The following is a 16514-nucleotide window of genomic DNA, read 5'->3' as shown; positions in this document are numbered from 1 at the left end:
ATGCCCAAAAATATCTGCTGAAGGCTTTGGGTTTATCCCAAATTCTGGAAAACCACCTTAATTTACAATTACATTTTAGAGTTTCTAACTTACAATTACTTTTTAGAAAGAGATTCTAATTTACAATTATATTTTATAAGCATTTCAAAGGAATATCTTCCAATATCCTTTCACTGCCGTGGTTGTCAAGTTAAATCAGATACATAGCACAGTGCCTAACACATGGTATCTTTTTTTTTTTTTGAGAGCACAAATGGGGTGATGGAGTGGCAGAGACGGAGGGAGAAGCAGGGAGCCCAACGACATGGGGCTCAATCCCAGGACCCCAAAATCATGACCTGAGCCAAAGGCAGACACTTAACAGACTGAGCCACCCATGTGCCCCCATAGTAGGTATTTTAAGAAGTTAATTCCTCCTCTCTACAGCAAGCCTCCCATCTCCAGCTGGAGTACAATCTCTGTTCTCCAGCTCTCTGTCCTCAAAGAGCCCAGGGTCATAAGTGGCATAGTCTATGGTGAAAAGTTTCCTTTTTGAAAATTAAAAGGTAATCACGGATCTAAGTGTCTTGTAATATAGGCCTAAAATGTAAGCATTACATAACTTAAAAATCAGCTTAATAGCTTAAGTGGATAAGCTCGGAAACATGTGTAGTGGAAACCCAATTTTCAGACAAGAATAATGTTTGAGTTATTTAAAAACAAAACAAAAATCACACCAAACAAGTAAAAGCTACCACAAAAAAAATTTGGAAATGAATGCTCTTACTTTTAATGAAAAGATCATATAACCTACTCATATACTCCTATTTTAAGCTCACTTTCAAAGTATTCTATAAATTTGGTATTTCTATCCCATGTGACTCATACTAATTATTGTGACAGTCACTCTAATATTAAAGGGAGGTAAAATTCTGACTAGAAGAAGGCTCACATTTTGTTTTTCTATGTCCCACTGACTAAAAGGAATTCTCATGCCAAATTTCTCTGGGAAAGCATCCTCCTTTTCAAAAGTCCAATTTAGAACATCTTCAAAAAAGATATTATACTAAAAATTGGAGAAAGTTCTGTATTAACCATTTGCATTTTAAAGATTGTTCATGAGATAATCCAAATAACAAAATTTGTATTTTAAACATTTCTTTTCATTAGATAATTTATTTAACCATTAGTGAAATAAAAATATCATGTCTAGGACTCTTAAAATACTGCTCTCAAGAAGTTAATGTATAAAAATTGGCAGCGTTAATGTACTAAAATGAATAAGCACGATGTTCAACCTACCTTTTTGTTGGCAACAAAATGTATTCTCAAGTTTACAAAGCAAATCCACATTTTCATACTTATTTTCATTTGCTTTTATCCAGAAACAGTTTTCAGTCATTTCGTGAGGTCTGATCTGCAATCAGAGAGATGGATTCATAAATAGTTTGGTGTTTCATCTGTCCCAATGCAATCGCTATGTTCAGACCCAGGGTCCCCTAGCTGCCAGCAGATGTTTATGAAGTAATCCTTATAATATTTTTCCCCAAAGTGTGTTCAATAAAATCCAAGTTCCCCAGGAAGCTAAGGTTTTATTAAGGGAGGAAAAAAAAAATGTTCCACTATCACATAGTTGAGGGTTTGGAGAAGAGTGAAATAAAATTTGTTTCTTCTTAATTATACCTCTCAGAGTCTTTAATAATGCTCGTGTGCACTGCAACAATTCAAGTTCAGGATACATTACACACCCCCCACCCAAGGTTGTGTGACCATGAAACCATCTTTCTGCAGGATTCAGAATTTCTGTGTCCTGACTAAATATCAACTTCCAAAAACTAGTCTTAGTTTTCCCAATGGCTACCAACATAGAAAATTTCTGAAGAACACTAACGTTCTTTGTACTTTTGAGAAACACTTCATATAGGGTTCAATGATGATAATGCCGGGTTACCAATTTAATGACTAATCAAATCCCATTTAACAATTATTAACTCTCACCAAATTTCTAAACCAGAAAGTCTTAGTCGAGAGAAAAGGGCTTTGTCTCAACACTTTTATTGAATTCACATAATGCCTGTCTATTTACTGTGATTAGGATTTCCAATAGAAATTAAATATAAGTAAATATAAAATTAAATTTTAATGTAAGTGATAGTATGTTTTCTTCCATTTAGTTCTGTTTTACCTTTAACCAATTCAATCTTCTCATGCTGGTTTCAGGTTTAAATTCTTTTTTGGGTTTTAACCCAAATGGTAGGGTTGGTGCAGGAGGCGAGTTTCGCCCGTTGAGAAATCCCAGGGGAGGCGGTGGAGGCACAGAACCACCAAAGGGCAGTGGCATTCCTGGAAGTGGAGGAGGGGGTGGAGGAGGGGGTGGAGGCGGCACGCCCCCGCAAGAGGGCAGTGGTGGGGGAGGAGCCAGTCCTGGGGGGCCAGTTCCATTTTCTTTGAACAGCGGCAAAGCGTTATTTGTACCAGCGGGCAAGGCACCAAACTAGAGGAGAAGAGGAAAAAAGACATGACTAAAAACATCTACGACACATGTAAAAGTACACTTTCCTCAAAAATTATTACTTTAAATCAAAGATAATTCAGTATCAGCAATTTTACATGGGTTAGCCAAAAGAACAAAATTCCAACCAAGTTGGTTTTTTCCCCAATTAAAGAATTTCGCTTTTGTCTTCATAAAAGTGTAATTGTGTGAAATATTATTTCCTATTTTGGTAGTTATGCCATCCAAGTGGAGATGTCCAGGAAGGATATGGGTGTATGGGTCTAGACGTTTTGAAAATCAGCAGTTTCTAGGTGAGAGTTCAAGTTATGAGAGTTGGTCAGTTCACTCAGTATGTACAGAGCATATAGCATAAGGAAAAGTCTATGTACAGAATTCTCTGGAATACTAGCATTTAAATGAGAAGCTAAACAATAAGAAGATCAAGACAGACTTAAATAGTATTGTCAGATCATGTACTTTACCTTGAGAGAAAAAAAATCTGAAATTCATAAGTAGGACCTGCAGGGACACGTCATGATCCTTGTGAACTGGCCTTTCAAGGGGCTTTCACACACAATTCCACTAGCGGTCAACCTCACAGTGACTTCAGGGCCCCGGCACATGCTATTCCCTCTGCCTGGAACTCGAGTCTCAGCACATGGATCAATTAATTCCTGCTGATCCTTTCAGTCTTAGCCAGCATGTCCTTTCCTCAGGAAAGCCTCATCTGACCACTCCTTCTACACTGACGGCACTTTGTGCTCCTCTTTGATTGCACTTATCAAAGCGTTAAATACTTAAGGAATCATTAGCATTCATCTCTTTGATAGATTATAAGCTCCATGAGGGAAGTGACTAAATCTGTAGAATTTAGGACTCTTTCTCCAGCACTTAAAGTTGCAACTGGCAAATGACAGCCATTGAAGAAATATATGTAGGATGAATGAATTAAAGATAAGAGAAAAGCAGACAAATACAGATTCATGAATCACAAGTGAAGGAAGGGGTGCTATTCTACAGGGTCCAACGTCACAGAGAAGCAATGCAAAATCAGGAGTGAAAAAGAGCCAAGTATGTCCACTGGTCACTTTTGTCCTTTTGTTTCTATGGCTTGGTAAGAATAAATGCATTTTAATTATTATAAAGAAGATGAGATTTGATAATTGTGATATGATTATTTTCCTGTAATTACTTCAATTCTGAGATACACACACACACACTACACCTTGCAAATGGTGGCATTTAATAAATGTTAATAAATCATTTTAAAAGTTTCATGGCACGATTATGGAAAACATGTATAAAAGCCTGAAACCGACATCTGAGATCAGCACAAAGAAAAAATGTTATAAAAGAACTTAAAACCACAAATCAAAGAACATATCTGAATGAAAACATTAACTATAAAGTAGAATCAATTCAGTGTTACGCTGCATTGCTGTTAACATGGATAGTACTGCCCTCTGAATGTAAAGGAAGTATGAATGTTATATTCACACTCAATATGAATTTTATAATTAACTATCAATGTCTTAAAGATATGGTTGGATTTCTGCTCTATACTAGCTCATTTGATAGAGTATGGTTGACTTAAATATATCCTTCACGAGGTCAGATTACCCTGTGATTAACTTGCTCACCATTATATCCCCAGCACCTGACACTACTTGGTTGTTAAGTGAATAAAGAAATAAAATCACAGATAACAGAATATATTTAATTCATACCCTTCATAATCATTATGGCTTTGATCAAAGAGAAGGATCTTAAGACAAGTGAATAGATTTCATGAGAAACACACACCAATCCATTAAAAAAATTTTTTTTTTCCTGTTGTTCTTCAAAAATTAACGTGGTGGCCGATACCAAGACTCTAATTCCAGGCTTGCTTCTGAAGTACAAAAATAGTCATCCTTGTCCACATTTTTAAATAACATAGGAGATTCCTGGATTTAATCTCAGTTTTAAAACAAATTCATTCCCATATTTATATAAAACACATGAGGCAATAATATATCCAAAGTTGGTGATTTTTTTTTAATCAACAGGAATTCTTTAGATTGGATTTACAAGCAATCCTTCAACCAGAAGAAATTAAAAAGAAAGTTTTTTAAAATTTATATTAGCCCAGACCAAGAGAAACTGGACGTAAATATCTCAGCCACTGTCTATAATTCAATCCGAAATATAAAACACAATCAAATGTTTCTTGTAGTGGGAGAGACAAGGAGCCACACAGGAAAGATGAAAAGTTTCAATAAATTGTACTTCCTTCTTGCACACTAAAGATAGATCAGTGAGAGTCATTTTCTTACAGAAAAGAGCCTTTTTTTCCCTAAAATGGAACACTTAACAGATAGCTCTCTCTTTGGGTATCTTCTTACAGCCTCTGTAGCAAAACTATCCACTAAGTATTTAAAAGAAAACAAAATAGCCAATAATATAGGAAATAGTACACCAATACAGGAAATGGTACATCAGAGACTATTTCGACATAACCATAAATCAGGATGAAAGAAAATGAGCAAAAACTATACTTATTGCTCATCATCCTATATGTAAATCTGCATGAAGAAATTTAGCTATGCATATTCTACCGCCTTGCTGTCATTTTACAACGCGCAGATGATATATTTCTCGCTATCTAAATGTTTTATGTGTCGAGGGTGTATGTGAGCTATCTGCTCCATAATCCAGATTTGCTCTCTTTTTTGTCCTGTTTTAAATCTGTTTACTTTTGGAAATTGAAAAATTATCAGAAAATGTTCTCATTCAGCTAGAGGTTATCTTTCACCACAAGGTACCCATAGGCTGAAGGTTTTGAAAAATAAATAGCTCGAGCAATAATTTCCTGTAGTGGGATAAAGATCAGTGATGAATGACAAATCTAAGAGTAAAAGACTTCCTTACCCTTTATGATTACATATGAAACATGTGACATTAAGAACAAAACCCAAATGAAACATAAGGAAGCAGACTAATTAGTAAAAGTTTAGGCATTCTTAAAAATGCAAACGGAAAAAAAAAAGTGGCAAAGTCATTTTTTTTTAGTTTACAGAACAGAAATACATATAAACAATACTATGAAAACATACTAGTGAAATTTAAGTTTAAACATTTAGAGCTATGAAGATATGACATGACCTTTGCTTCCCTGGTAAGCTTTCAATACCCAAATTCAATCCAGGAAGATGGTATTTTACCTGTGACTTAAAAGCTTGTAACTCTGCTTGAAGTTCATTAATCTTTGCTTCCTTTTTCTGCAATTGGGCCTGAGTTTCTTGGTGGTCGGTAAACTCTTTTTCAAACTGCAAAGAAAAAAAAAAAAAAACAATAACAAAAAGCCAGGAGACAGAAAGATGGCATTGAAAAGCACTATTTTTCATAGAGAAACATGACTCTAATGATCTGTCAGTAGAACACAAACTTTTTATGAAAGGAATGGCAGATTTTGCTAAGTCACCCAAAGCCTCTTTCTAGGTCCCTCCAGGTCCCACCAAAAATCATTCAATTTGCAAGAGAGCAGACAAAGCCAGAGATGGAGTCTGTGACCTTCTCCTCTCGGCAGAGCAAAGTGGCCCACAGGTATCTTCAACACTGACATTTTTCTTAAAAGTCCCTAAATATCATTGCAACTTTGTGTACAATAATAAAGAGCAAAGCATTGCACTGAGCTCCGTGACCCCTATCTGCAAAAACTTCTACTTAAAATTTATGGGAAGTTTATCAATAAGAATTTAAAGAATGCCATTTTAATATTTTTTATTAGTAAATGACTCCATTTTGTAAATGTGTTACTTTTTGTAACATCATCGTGAGAGTTATGGGCCCTGATGTAGGCTCTAACCTTCAACAATAATTTAAGAGAATAAAATCTGTGTTATCATTAATCTTTGGGAGATTAATGGTAAATTAATCTTTCAAACATCCTGGTGCAATACCTTGTGGGAGGAAGGCAAACAGTAAAATTTGGTGATCCAATGAGTTTTCTAATTTATATAGCCCCTCATCACAAATTCCCATCTTGCATTCAAATATCTTCACCCTGCCATCAATGTGACTGAAAACCTCTCCTAGCAGAGGTGAATTTCAATAGGGTACTGTCTCACAATCAATAACATTTGACTCTTTTTAAAAAGAAAAAGTCAAAAAAATACACAACTGCTGCCCAAATAAAGCCTTTAGACTTTAAAATATAGTCAAACCTCAATTAAGGAAAAAACAATAATATAAAACTCAACAGTTGAGAAAAGACACTTAAAAATTTATGAATCTTATTTTGTCCCTAACTCAAAGAGGTGGTTAACTAGTCCCTCATCATACAGCAAGTAAGTGAAGATGTAAGATTAAAAGCCAGATTATGTCTTCCAACCCTGAGTTTAGATGAAAACACACCACCTTCCTACAACTTACATTTAGGTAATCTTTTTTTAGGTAATGTTTTATAGTCTATTTGTTTTTTTAAGACAGATTTTATTTTTTAGAACCACTTTAGGTTTACAGCAAAATTAAGCAAGAGTTCCCAAAGATTTTTCATATGCCCACCCACCCAATAGGTGTTGCCTCCCCCATGATTTAGTGTAAGCAAATTTGCCCCATGTTCATTCTCTGTGCCCCAATGTATTCCATTACAACACACTGTTCTGGTTCTCCTACTAACTCCTTGACTGTTCCTACCAATTCTTCTATAGTTCCTATTCCTCAGTCCCACTCTCTAACATTTCCATGTTAGAGGACTCTTCCTTCACCCTCTGTTGGTCTCACTTCTCATGACTGGTAGAATGGTATCCTCCATACCCATATGCTTCAATCCCCATTCATACACTGATGGCGTCCAAATCCCTGTCACCAGCTCAGCTTCTCATCTGAATTCCACACACAGCTAATCAGCCCATAAATGTATTTTCAAATGCTCAATGAACATTTGTCAAGGCAAAAAACAACAAAACCAGTATTTTTAAAACCAGTATTATCTTCCCCTCTACAAACTTCTTTGAATGTTGCTATTCTTTCTAAAGGATGGCTCAAGAAACATGACTCCTTTTGCTTAAACTTTCAGTGGCTACATTTAAAGGCTACATTCATTAACCTAATATCTAGGAAACTCCTGGGACTTGGCCCCAAACTACCTATTTCCCATTATACAGTAAGTAAGAGCATGCGTCTGATGTGTTCCTCAAAGTGGTAGGTGTTGAAGATACAGAGTTGAATAGAATACGGTCACTGCTTTTAGTAAGTGTAGTGTCTGGTGGCAAAGTAAAAGCAAACTAATAACCCAAAACTATGAAAATTGCCAGCAATAGAGCAATAGACTGCAGGCATGGAGTGATTCCTGGAGGAATGATGCCTGAGCCCACGTTTAAAGAACTTGAGTAGTTAGCTGAGAAGGGCAGCTAGCACTTCAAAGAGAGGGTCTAGCACAGTGCATAAATGACAAGCAACCACGTGTCAGGGCCATAAAAGGAGGGAGGAAGAGAAATTGCAAGGGATGAAGTCATAGATGTAGACAGGAAAGAAACTGTTCAAAGGAATTTTACAATAAGCCAAAAAGTTTTCTCTTTTGCCTGAAAACCATGGAGAGCTATTAAGAGTACTTACAATAAGAAAGTAACATGACCAAATCCGCACTTTGGAAAACCCAACTTGCAGCACGGTGGAAGGTGGACTGAAAGAGAAACACTGGAGGCATGAAAACGAGTTTAGATGCTACTGCAGTTATCCAAGAAAGAACTGAAGGCCTGTCTGAACAAAGGGAGAAGACAGAGGAATGGGGGGACGGGGGGGAGGAGGTAGTACTTTTTTTTTTTTTTAAACAGAATTCAAAAAATAAATGTACAACTGAATGTAGGAAATGAATGAGGTAAGCATATCTAAGATGACTATGGTGTTCTATTGGTTTGCAAGCTGGAAACTAAATATTAGGTTTTTAGGGGGAAAATAAGGATATAAAATGCATGGAGGGAAAGCATTTTTTTTTGAAGATTATTTGGGGGGGAGGGGCAGAGAGAGAGAATCTCAAGCAGACTCCCCGCTAAGAGTAGAGCCTGACAACATAGAGTTAGCTGTCCCGACTCATGAGATCATGACCTGAGCAGAAATCACAGAGTCGGATGCTTAAGTGACTAAGCCACCCAGGTGCTCCTGAAAGGGCATTTTTAGGGAAAAGAAAAATGAATTTGGTTTCAGAAATATTAACCTTGAGATGCCTCTAGGAAATTCACAATAAATTTCCATATACCTCCTTCTTGGCTATCTCAGCTTGTTGCCTCACATTAGCTCTCACTTCCTTGGGTAAGACTCCCTTGACCACCCAAGACTAGATGAGGAATCCTTTCTATAGGGTTACACACGGCACAGGGTTTAACGACCATAACAGTTATTACACTGTAATATAAACATATCAAAATGCACTATCACACACCTCAGTAACACTCACCAACCTGGGAGCTTATTAATAGTGAGAACCTATTTTATTCATCACCTTTCCAAAGCCTTACATTTGTAACTAAACTCAATAAATATTTCTTGAATGAACAGATGGAGCCAATTCCTGTCAGATCTCCCTTTATATGTTGTGAATAAATATGTCAATATCATATATTAAAGTTCCTCAATCTCTCAGCATGAAAAACCTTTGAGAGGTCATGTTCTCTATTCTCCATTTTATGACTGCTCAATGTTTACTGCTGCTTAGCAAGAAGTAAAAAATTAAATTCTTGAGAGTAAAAATGGAAGTCTTTTTCACAACATCAAGATGTACACTATCCTATCTCATATGGCTTAGAATAAGATTTGGAAGGAAAAAGGATTATTTACTGGAACAAAGATAAAACCACCAAAATAACCAGAGTCATAATTAGTAAACTCTAAAAGAATTTATTAAATTAACTTGGCCTTAAAGTATCTCTATTACTTAACAAAGAGAAATTTCTACATCCTTCCCTATTAAAAGGATCAGACAAAATATAAACTTTGCTTTAGCATTTTTATAATATCTATAGTCAAATCACAGTAGCCTTAGGGATAAAATGAATCTCCATTAAAGACGTACTTTATAAAAACAGATATGATAGCCTTCTTCTCCAAAAAGAGTTACTAGAGCAATATTACACTTACAAAATTACATGCAAAAATGTCAAGAAACACAGTTAAGGCTGAGGCTCTGCTTAATTTCATTCCCTAGGGTAAATGTATTAGTGCATCTGTACAAGAAGGTTGATAATTCAATATTCTCTATGTACTTTCTGACATTTCTGGTCTTCATTTTTCAAATTTATGCACCAAAATAAAGAATGTGTCTTGCAACTATGATAGCTTCCTGCCTAAAGCAAAGTATTTACATGTGTCCTTATAAAGCTATCGGAAAGAAGTTCTTGCTGATATATACAAAATGGTATGGCAATAGAAATCTTTTACGGAGCAAACAATATTTTCTGAATATACCTAAGACATATAACTTCTGACTAAAAGGAGACAAGTAACCTTGAACAAGGTCTTTCTTCTACTTATACTTAAACTTTACAATTTTAAAACAATATGTTGAGAAGAGTATCATGTTTAACAACACTCATATATGCCATATACCTAAAAATGATTATAAAAGCAAATTTATACTATCTGAGATGCATCCAAATCAAGTACTTGAAAGTTTGCTACTACTTTTCTCATGAAGAGTTAGCTTCGGATACAAAGTCAGGGTGAGAGGTCACCCTACAATACGATCACCTATCAACTGTAACACATGACACTTAAAGGATCCATTAATTTGTTTCCTACGTTACTACAGGGCAATGATAGTATCATATTCATAGCTATAATCCTAGTCTGCAGCCAGAGGCCCAGAAGTTAATAATCTCTCAAGTGGTGAGCCTCGGGACTTCTTATACAGAACATTTACAATGTTTTTCATAAATTACCAGTAACTTATGAAAGACTGTCTATCATTTATAAGCTACATTATCTTAAAACCTTATAAAAATGTACAATACTCTCAAGATTCATCTAGGTCCAGATAGATAAAAAATGTCGCCTCTCGGGCATGGTACCAAGCACACAGTAAAGGTTCATTTAGTGTATGTTCATTCAGGTGCTGTGGTAGTAATTATTGTTTATTCCTCCGGTGTGAGAAGCCAGCTACAAGAATTTAAATCAGAGTGACTACTTAAAATGTGAAGAACGGCAATGTAAATTTTTCAAAACAGAGAAAAAGTCTAACAGGTACATGCTGAGCAGAGATGAAACCACAGAACACCACTTTAAGGAAAAGCAGGGAATGGCTGGATGGTCAGCGATACTACTGGGCTAAAACAAACGTAAACTGGTAATATCGTAACTTCTGACCTATAAAAATGACAGTTTTATATGTTCAACTAGTTCTAAGGAAGCAATTTTACTCAAAACAAAAATTAACCTTTCTTTTAAAACTTTTAGATATAATTTCAGTCTTCAGGGCCTAAGTTGTTACAGGAGTTCTTGAGAAATACTCAAGAATTTATTCATTCACACATTCTTTTTTTTTTTTTTTTCTTTTTCTTTTTTTAAGTTCTGAAGGCCAGGAATTGTTCTACGTGCAGGGACAGGGAATAACAAAATCCTTCAAACAACAAATAAACAGACAAAAATCCTTCCTAAAGTTTACTCTAGAGGTAGAAAGAGACAATACATTCATGGACACACAGGTAAATACATACACCATGTGGCATGTCAGATAATGAATATAACAGAAGAAAACCTAACACGGAGAGAGCCAGGGTTGGGAGTGGAGAGTTAAAATTTTTAAATATTAATAGCCTAGGAAATCCTCCTCTAGCATGGCATTTGTGCTGCCAGAAGGAGGTAAAGAGGAGAGTGGGAACCCCAAGCAAAGTCCTTGAGGCAGAAGCAAGCCTCAGGTGACTCCTCACGTAGTCTTGCAAAGTTAGTCAAAATTACTTACTTTCTTGTGAAGTTCCGATGCTTTCTCTTCAAACTCTTCTAGTTTCGCTTGATCTATGCAAGTATCTGAAATTGCAATGACAATTTTTTTTTATTCCAGTACTTCTTTAAATCATTAGGACTTTAAAAGTTCAGAAGGCAAATCATAGAAAGGAATTAGAAAGAGTGCCAGTAATAAAATATGCAAAACGGAGAAAACGAACACTGGGATGGAGAAGGATTTTCCAAGTGTGACACCAAGGCCATAAAATATAAAGGTAAAAGACAAACCCAACTATAATTTCAAACTCGTAGACAAGAGAAGGAGAAAGTTCAAACATAACATAGAATACCAAAAGGTTTCTATCATCGATCCATAAATATTTTGAAGGAAGAAGATGATATCCAGCACAAGTTAGGAAAACGGGCAACAGTAATGAACAGAAAATTATGAACAACAAAATTAACAATTGCTAAGACATATGAATGGGTATTTCATTTTACCTAATACAAAAATATAAATTTTATTTAATGAGACCCAGCAAGGATTAAATGAGCCGTAATGCCAAGTGTTGCAGATGCCACAGAGAAACTGACTTGCCTATAGTGTAACGGAAGCATAATTAATGAACTTTGCTAACGAGTAACTAGGTAATATGTACTAAAATTTAAAATATGCATTTTCTTTCACCCAACAATTCTATGGTTAGGACCGTGCTTTTAAGCAAGAATGTTCTATTGTTAGTCAATATCTGGAAATAAATGTCCATCAATACCAGATTGATTAAATAAGCTACTATATTCACATGATGGGATACAAAGCAGAAGTGACTCATATAGATTCCCCATGATGTAGTTGATCCCTTTTTTTAATGAAAGTAATACATAAACACGGTTTAAAAAAAAACACATTACAGAAGGCTTATGATGAAAAGTAACAACAAATCACTACATTAAAAACTCATTTCCACTTCCAAACTGCGAACTCTTATTATTCAGGCAGTTACCTTCCTAACTCTAAATAAAATGTATATACTGTAATTTCTTGATTTACCTATTTAATATATTATATATAACTTCCTATTATAGAAGATGAAAATGGTGTTCCTTGTCTAATCCCATTTATTTTAATAATTTTGCTTTCTAAATTGGCTGGTTCTGGAGCACTAAATAAATACTTAAACCTCTGATCTCTGTTACGAAAACAGCATCTTCTGATTTGCACTCTAATATATGAAGTTATCTGTGCCCTACACTTTTCAATATCTCTCTACCCTAATATCTGACCCCAGGTCCTCACACTCACCTATTCATGTGAACACAGACATTCTCTTCTGTAAGTCCTCTGCACTGTGTCTGTAAGTTTTTTGTAAATGTTTAAAATCAGCACATACAATGTATTTGTTATAACTATGTAAATAGGTTTCACTCATAGAGCCAAGCAGTAGTCATGGAGTCTATTTCCTTCTCAAGGGTTCAATGTCTAAACCTCTCATCTACTCAGGAAAAAGCATTCCTAATGGCCAGGTGAAATACACTTGATTTTCAGATACTATTCAAAATTGTCCCACATTTTAGTTTGTTTTGTGTTTACAGGATGTTTTTCCTCATTTCTTTGTCCCACCCACTACCAGGAACTTCTAATTGTTTCTCTCCTATGGAGAGAAATAAGCACTTTCTTTATCAGTGCCACTAACATTATCTAGTTTCCTTCTCATTTTTGCATTCCATACCTCTTTCTGGACTCAAATACCCCATGAAGAAAAAAACCACCTCACTCAAATAATGGGTATTCTTTTTTCATGTTACACCAAACTCTGACATACACATACTCCTTACACATCAGTTGTTATGTGGGAACCCACATCAATGACTATTTTGTTTTCCGTTACTTCAAAATCCATGAATTCTTTACCCATGCTGGTTTTGTATCAGGCACTGGAATTTGGAAAAGAGTGGCTTGCAGAGTCATGCAGAGTCTCCAAACGCTGACACATCTCATCATACGATATCAAAATAATCACCGCTGATCTCATCAGAAACAAATTTGAGTCCTGGGAAGCTGTCAAGCCAACAGCAGCAGATGCAAGCTTTCCAAAACTCAAATTTTTACTTGAAAGCTTGAATTTGATCATTGGTAACAAATTCTATCAGTCGTTGTCCCTGACATCATAGACCTGCTTCATTTCATTTTTAAAAAGAGTGTGTGCCAAAACTGTCATGCCTGGGTAACCCCAGCTTTCATGATGTTCATTCCTTCAAAGTAAAAAATCAACCAATCCAGCTTGCAATTCAAGCAAATACACAGCTATGTGATCATTGTACTTTGGGACGCAGAAGTGCTAAATGTGTAAAGACAATTCATTTTGTCTTAGGGGATGTTAACGTGCACTTGAGGGTTAGATTTTTAATAAAATAGTGTTTTTCAGTTATCAAGGACGCTCAAGTAAAACACGGCAGTTTTAATTGTTTTGTTTTAGTCAAAGCGGGGAATACAATGGCTACTAACAAGGTTTGGTGTCACTGCCTTGATTCCTAACCAAGTGCCAGCAGTTTGACCCACCACTGTTTTCCTCACTAACACAAGTATCAACACAACAGAAAAGGCAAAAGTGTAAGGTCTTAGGATTGTTAGGATCCCCTGACAGGAGGGTTTCGAGGGCCCTCAGGACTCAACAGGTCACACCATGAGAACCAATGCTGAAGCATTAACCTGCAGGATAAAGGGATAATAAAAGATTTCTGTTTAAATATTAGCGAAATACTCACCAACAAACTGACTTAAATCTAAATCTAGTCTTTTCCGGTATGTGAAGTCTGGATCCATCCCATCTCTATGCAGTACAATCTGAGATACACATTCATCAATTAATTTGAAGTATTGTTGCCTAAAACCGAGAAGAATAAATGTACACCCAATTTATTAGTGGAAATTTACATCAAAACAAAGCATTTTGCTAAGCTTGATTTCAAGTTCAGTAATTTACCTTTTGTATAGTTTCAACAACTGACATGTCAGATTTAACACAGGAGAGTAAATACAATGGTCATCACTTTCCTTCTAATGATCTTAAGACATTAAATTTTTTTTGTTTTAGTAAATATAATGCTTTAATGATGATTTGCTTACAAACGTCAGAACCTTAATTAGTTAGCAATAAAAAAGAATAAGATGAAGTGATATGTGCTTAAAAGCAGTCAATAGAGATCAACCTACCACTATACCATACTGAAATAGCTACCACTATTCATTGTATTAACACAAGCCAACACACATATTTTTCAAAAAAATTCTCTGAAAGGTTCTTAAAACTACACAGTATACTGTTTTTTAGAATGTTTGTGGAGTCCAATTAAAAACTGAACTATAAATTATATATAATACCAAATGAATATTTCTTACTCAAAAGACAACTGAAAAAATTTAGTGTAACATTTTTTGTCCAAAAATTAAAGTTTAACTAAAATCCCCCAAAAGGGATCATGTTTTCATTAGTTTTCAGTCCACTTACATTTTTAATAAGCAAAAGAATGTCCCTTAAAGCTTAAGCCAACAAATTTAAAAGAAATACCCAGCAGATTTTATTGACAAAACCAAACGCAAGTGATAGAAAGGGTGGGTGTGACCTCAATGAGGTCAGTCCTTCATCCCCAGCCGCCCCTAAGACTTATTTCTTCCCTCAGTGACTTCTGGCCCACACCGCCTCCCCAAATCTTGCTCATCGTGTATGCGACGATGCCTCTAGTCACTTGAGCTTCTCGTCCCTAGAAACCGTGACCTACTTGCCCTTCATCTACTTACCTCGCACCTAATCAATGACCCGCTGTGCGGAATAAAATCCGCAACAACACCAGCAAAGATATTCTAGGGTACATATCAAAGCAAGATAGTATTACCAATACTTTCTTCAATGTTCTAAACTTTTTTCAAAAAATTAGTCTCCCATTCCCTAATATTTTGTCTTAATATTTACAGTTAAGGTACATAAACTACACACATTTATATCTATCACATTTGAAAACTGAGATGATGCATTCATTCCTTTTTTACTCTTATTAAATGTTATCCTAGTGTTGGGTTTTTTTAAGATTTATTAATCTGAGAGAGAGAGAAAGAGAGAGAGACACCATGAGTAGGGGGAGGGGAGAAGGAGAAGCAGACTGCCCGGTGACCAGGAAGCCCGACTTAGGGCTCGATCCCAGACCCTGAGATCATGTCCTGAGCTAAAGTCAGACGCTCAACTGACTGAACCACCCAGGACCCCCATCCTCATATTGTTTTAATACAAACGAGTTTTTAATTAACAACATAGGCTATTTTGTATCCTTTCAATTGTAATTTCAGTATGTTTTCTCAACTCCACAGCTGCCAATGATAAGCTCATTTACAAAGTAGCTGAAATTTCATGCAAAGCCTCTTTCAAGGCAACACTAGCAAAAAAATAAATAATGTTCTTCTGGATTCCAGAAATATAAATCTAGAGAATAATCTCCATGAGCAATATTGGTGAGTTAGTGAGTATGTCAGAGGAATATGTGAATAACCTAATTAAGGGATGAACATAAATTGTCATGACTTCACTGATACATCATTTTTGTTGGAGGAATTTTAAAATCATCTTCACTTTCTCTTTGGTATTTTTACCAAATATCAAATTATCTCCCATGAACACTCAACTAGAATATTTTGGACACGTAAGCCATAGAGTACTTATTACAGAATTGAATCTGATCTTCTACTCCACCCTCCAATTATCTTTCCGCATTTCATTTTTCTTGGGGGCAGAGCGAAAGTTCTAATTTCCCTATCCAGTAATTCTTTTAAATGGGAATATCTTGCATTCAAAAATAGTGCCATTTATAAAAACCTTTAAAAAATTATATCAATACAATCAAAGATCTCTAAAAGGTAAAATCCAGGTCCTTCTAAGTAGTGAAAACCAAAAAAAATGAAGCTAAAACCAAAAAAGCAAGATTCATAGAACTGCACACCACTGAATGAACATTTTTCTGTATGTAAATAAAAAGTTAAGTAATTTTTAAATGGATGTATGGAAACTTATGTAAGTGACCCAAATCTGACTCAATCTTATAATAAAAATATAGTCTCTATTAGAGTAAATAATAA

At 35.5% G+C, this 16514-nt stretch overlaps 1 protein-coding gene across 4 annotated transcripts in view; it reads right to left on the bottom strand.

The window, feature by feature from the left end:
* Positions 1-16514, bottom strand: part of DIAPH3 (diaphanous related formin 3) — a 475240-nt gene that overhangs the window by 295555 nt on the left and 163171 nt on the right. For all 4 annotated transcript variants that reach the window (XR_015725940.1, XM_087865106.1, XM_087865107.1 and 1 more), the window contains 5 exons: positions 14156-14274; positions 11409-11473; positions 5677-5781; positions 2165-2473; positions 1282-1396 (listed from right to left, as the gene is read on the bottom strand). Coding sequence is in view for 3 of the 4 variants with exons in the window: in XM_087865106.1 (XP_087721232.1) it covers positions 1282-1396; positions 2165-2473; positions 5677-5781; positions 11409-11473; positions 14156-14274 (713 nt within the window). In the remaining variant the exon portion in view is untranslated. The remainder of the gene's footprint in view (positions 1-1281; positions 1397-2164; positions 2474-5676; positions 5782-11408; positions 11474-14155; positions 14275-16514) is intronic.

This window comes from Ursus americanus, chromosome 10 (genome assembly GCF_024610735.1).
Source record: "Ursus americanus isolate L20-20 chromosome 10, mUrsAme1.1.p, whole genome shotgun sequence".
In the NCBI taxonomy this organism is placed as follows: Eukaryota; Metazoa; Chordata; class Mammalia; order Carnivora; family Ursidae; genus Ursus; species Ursus americanus.
This window is presented reverse-complemented; position numbering and strand designations above follow the sequence as displayed.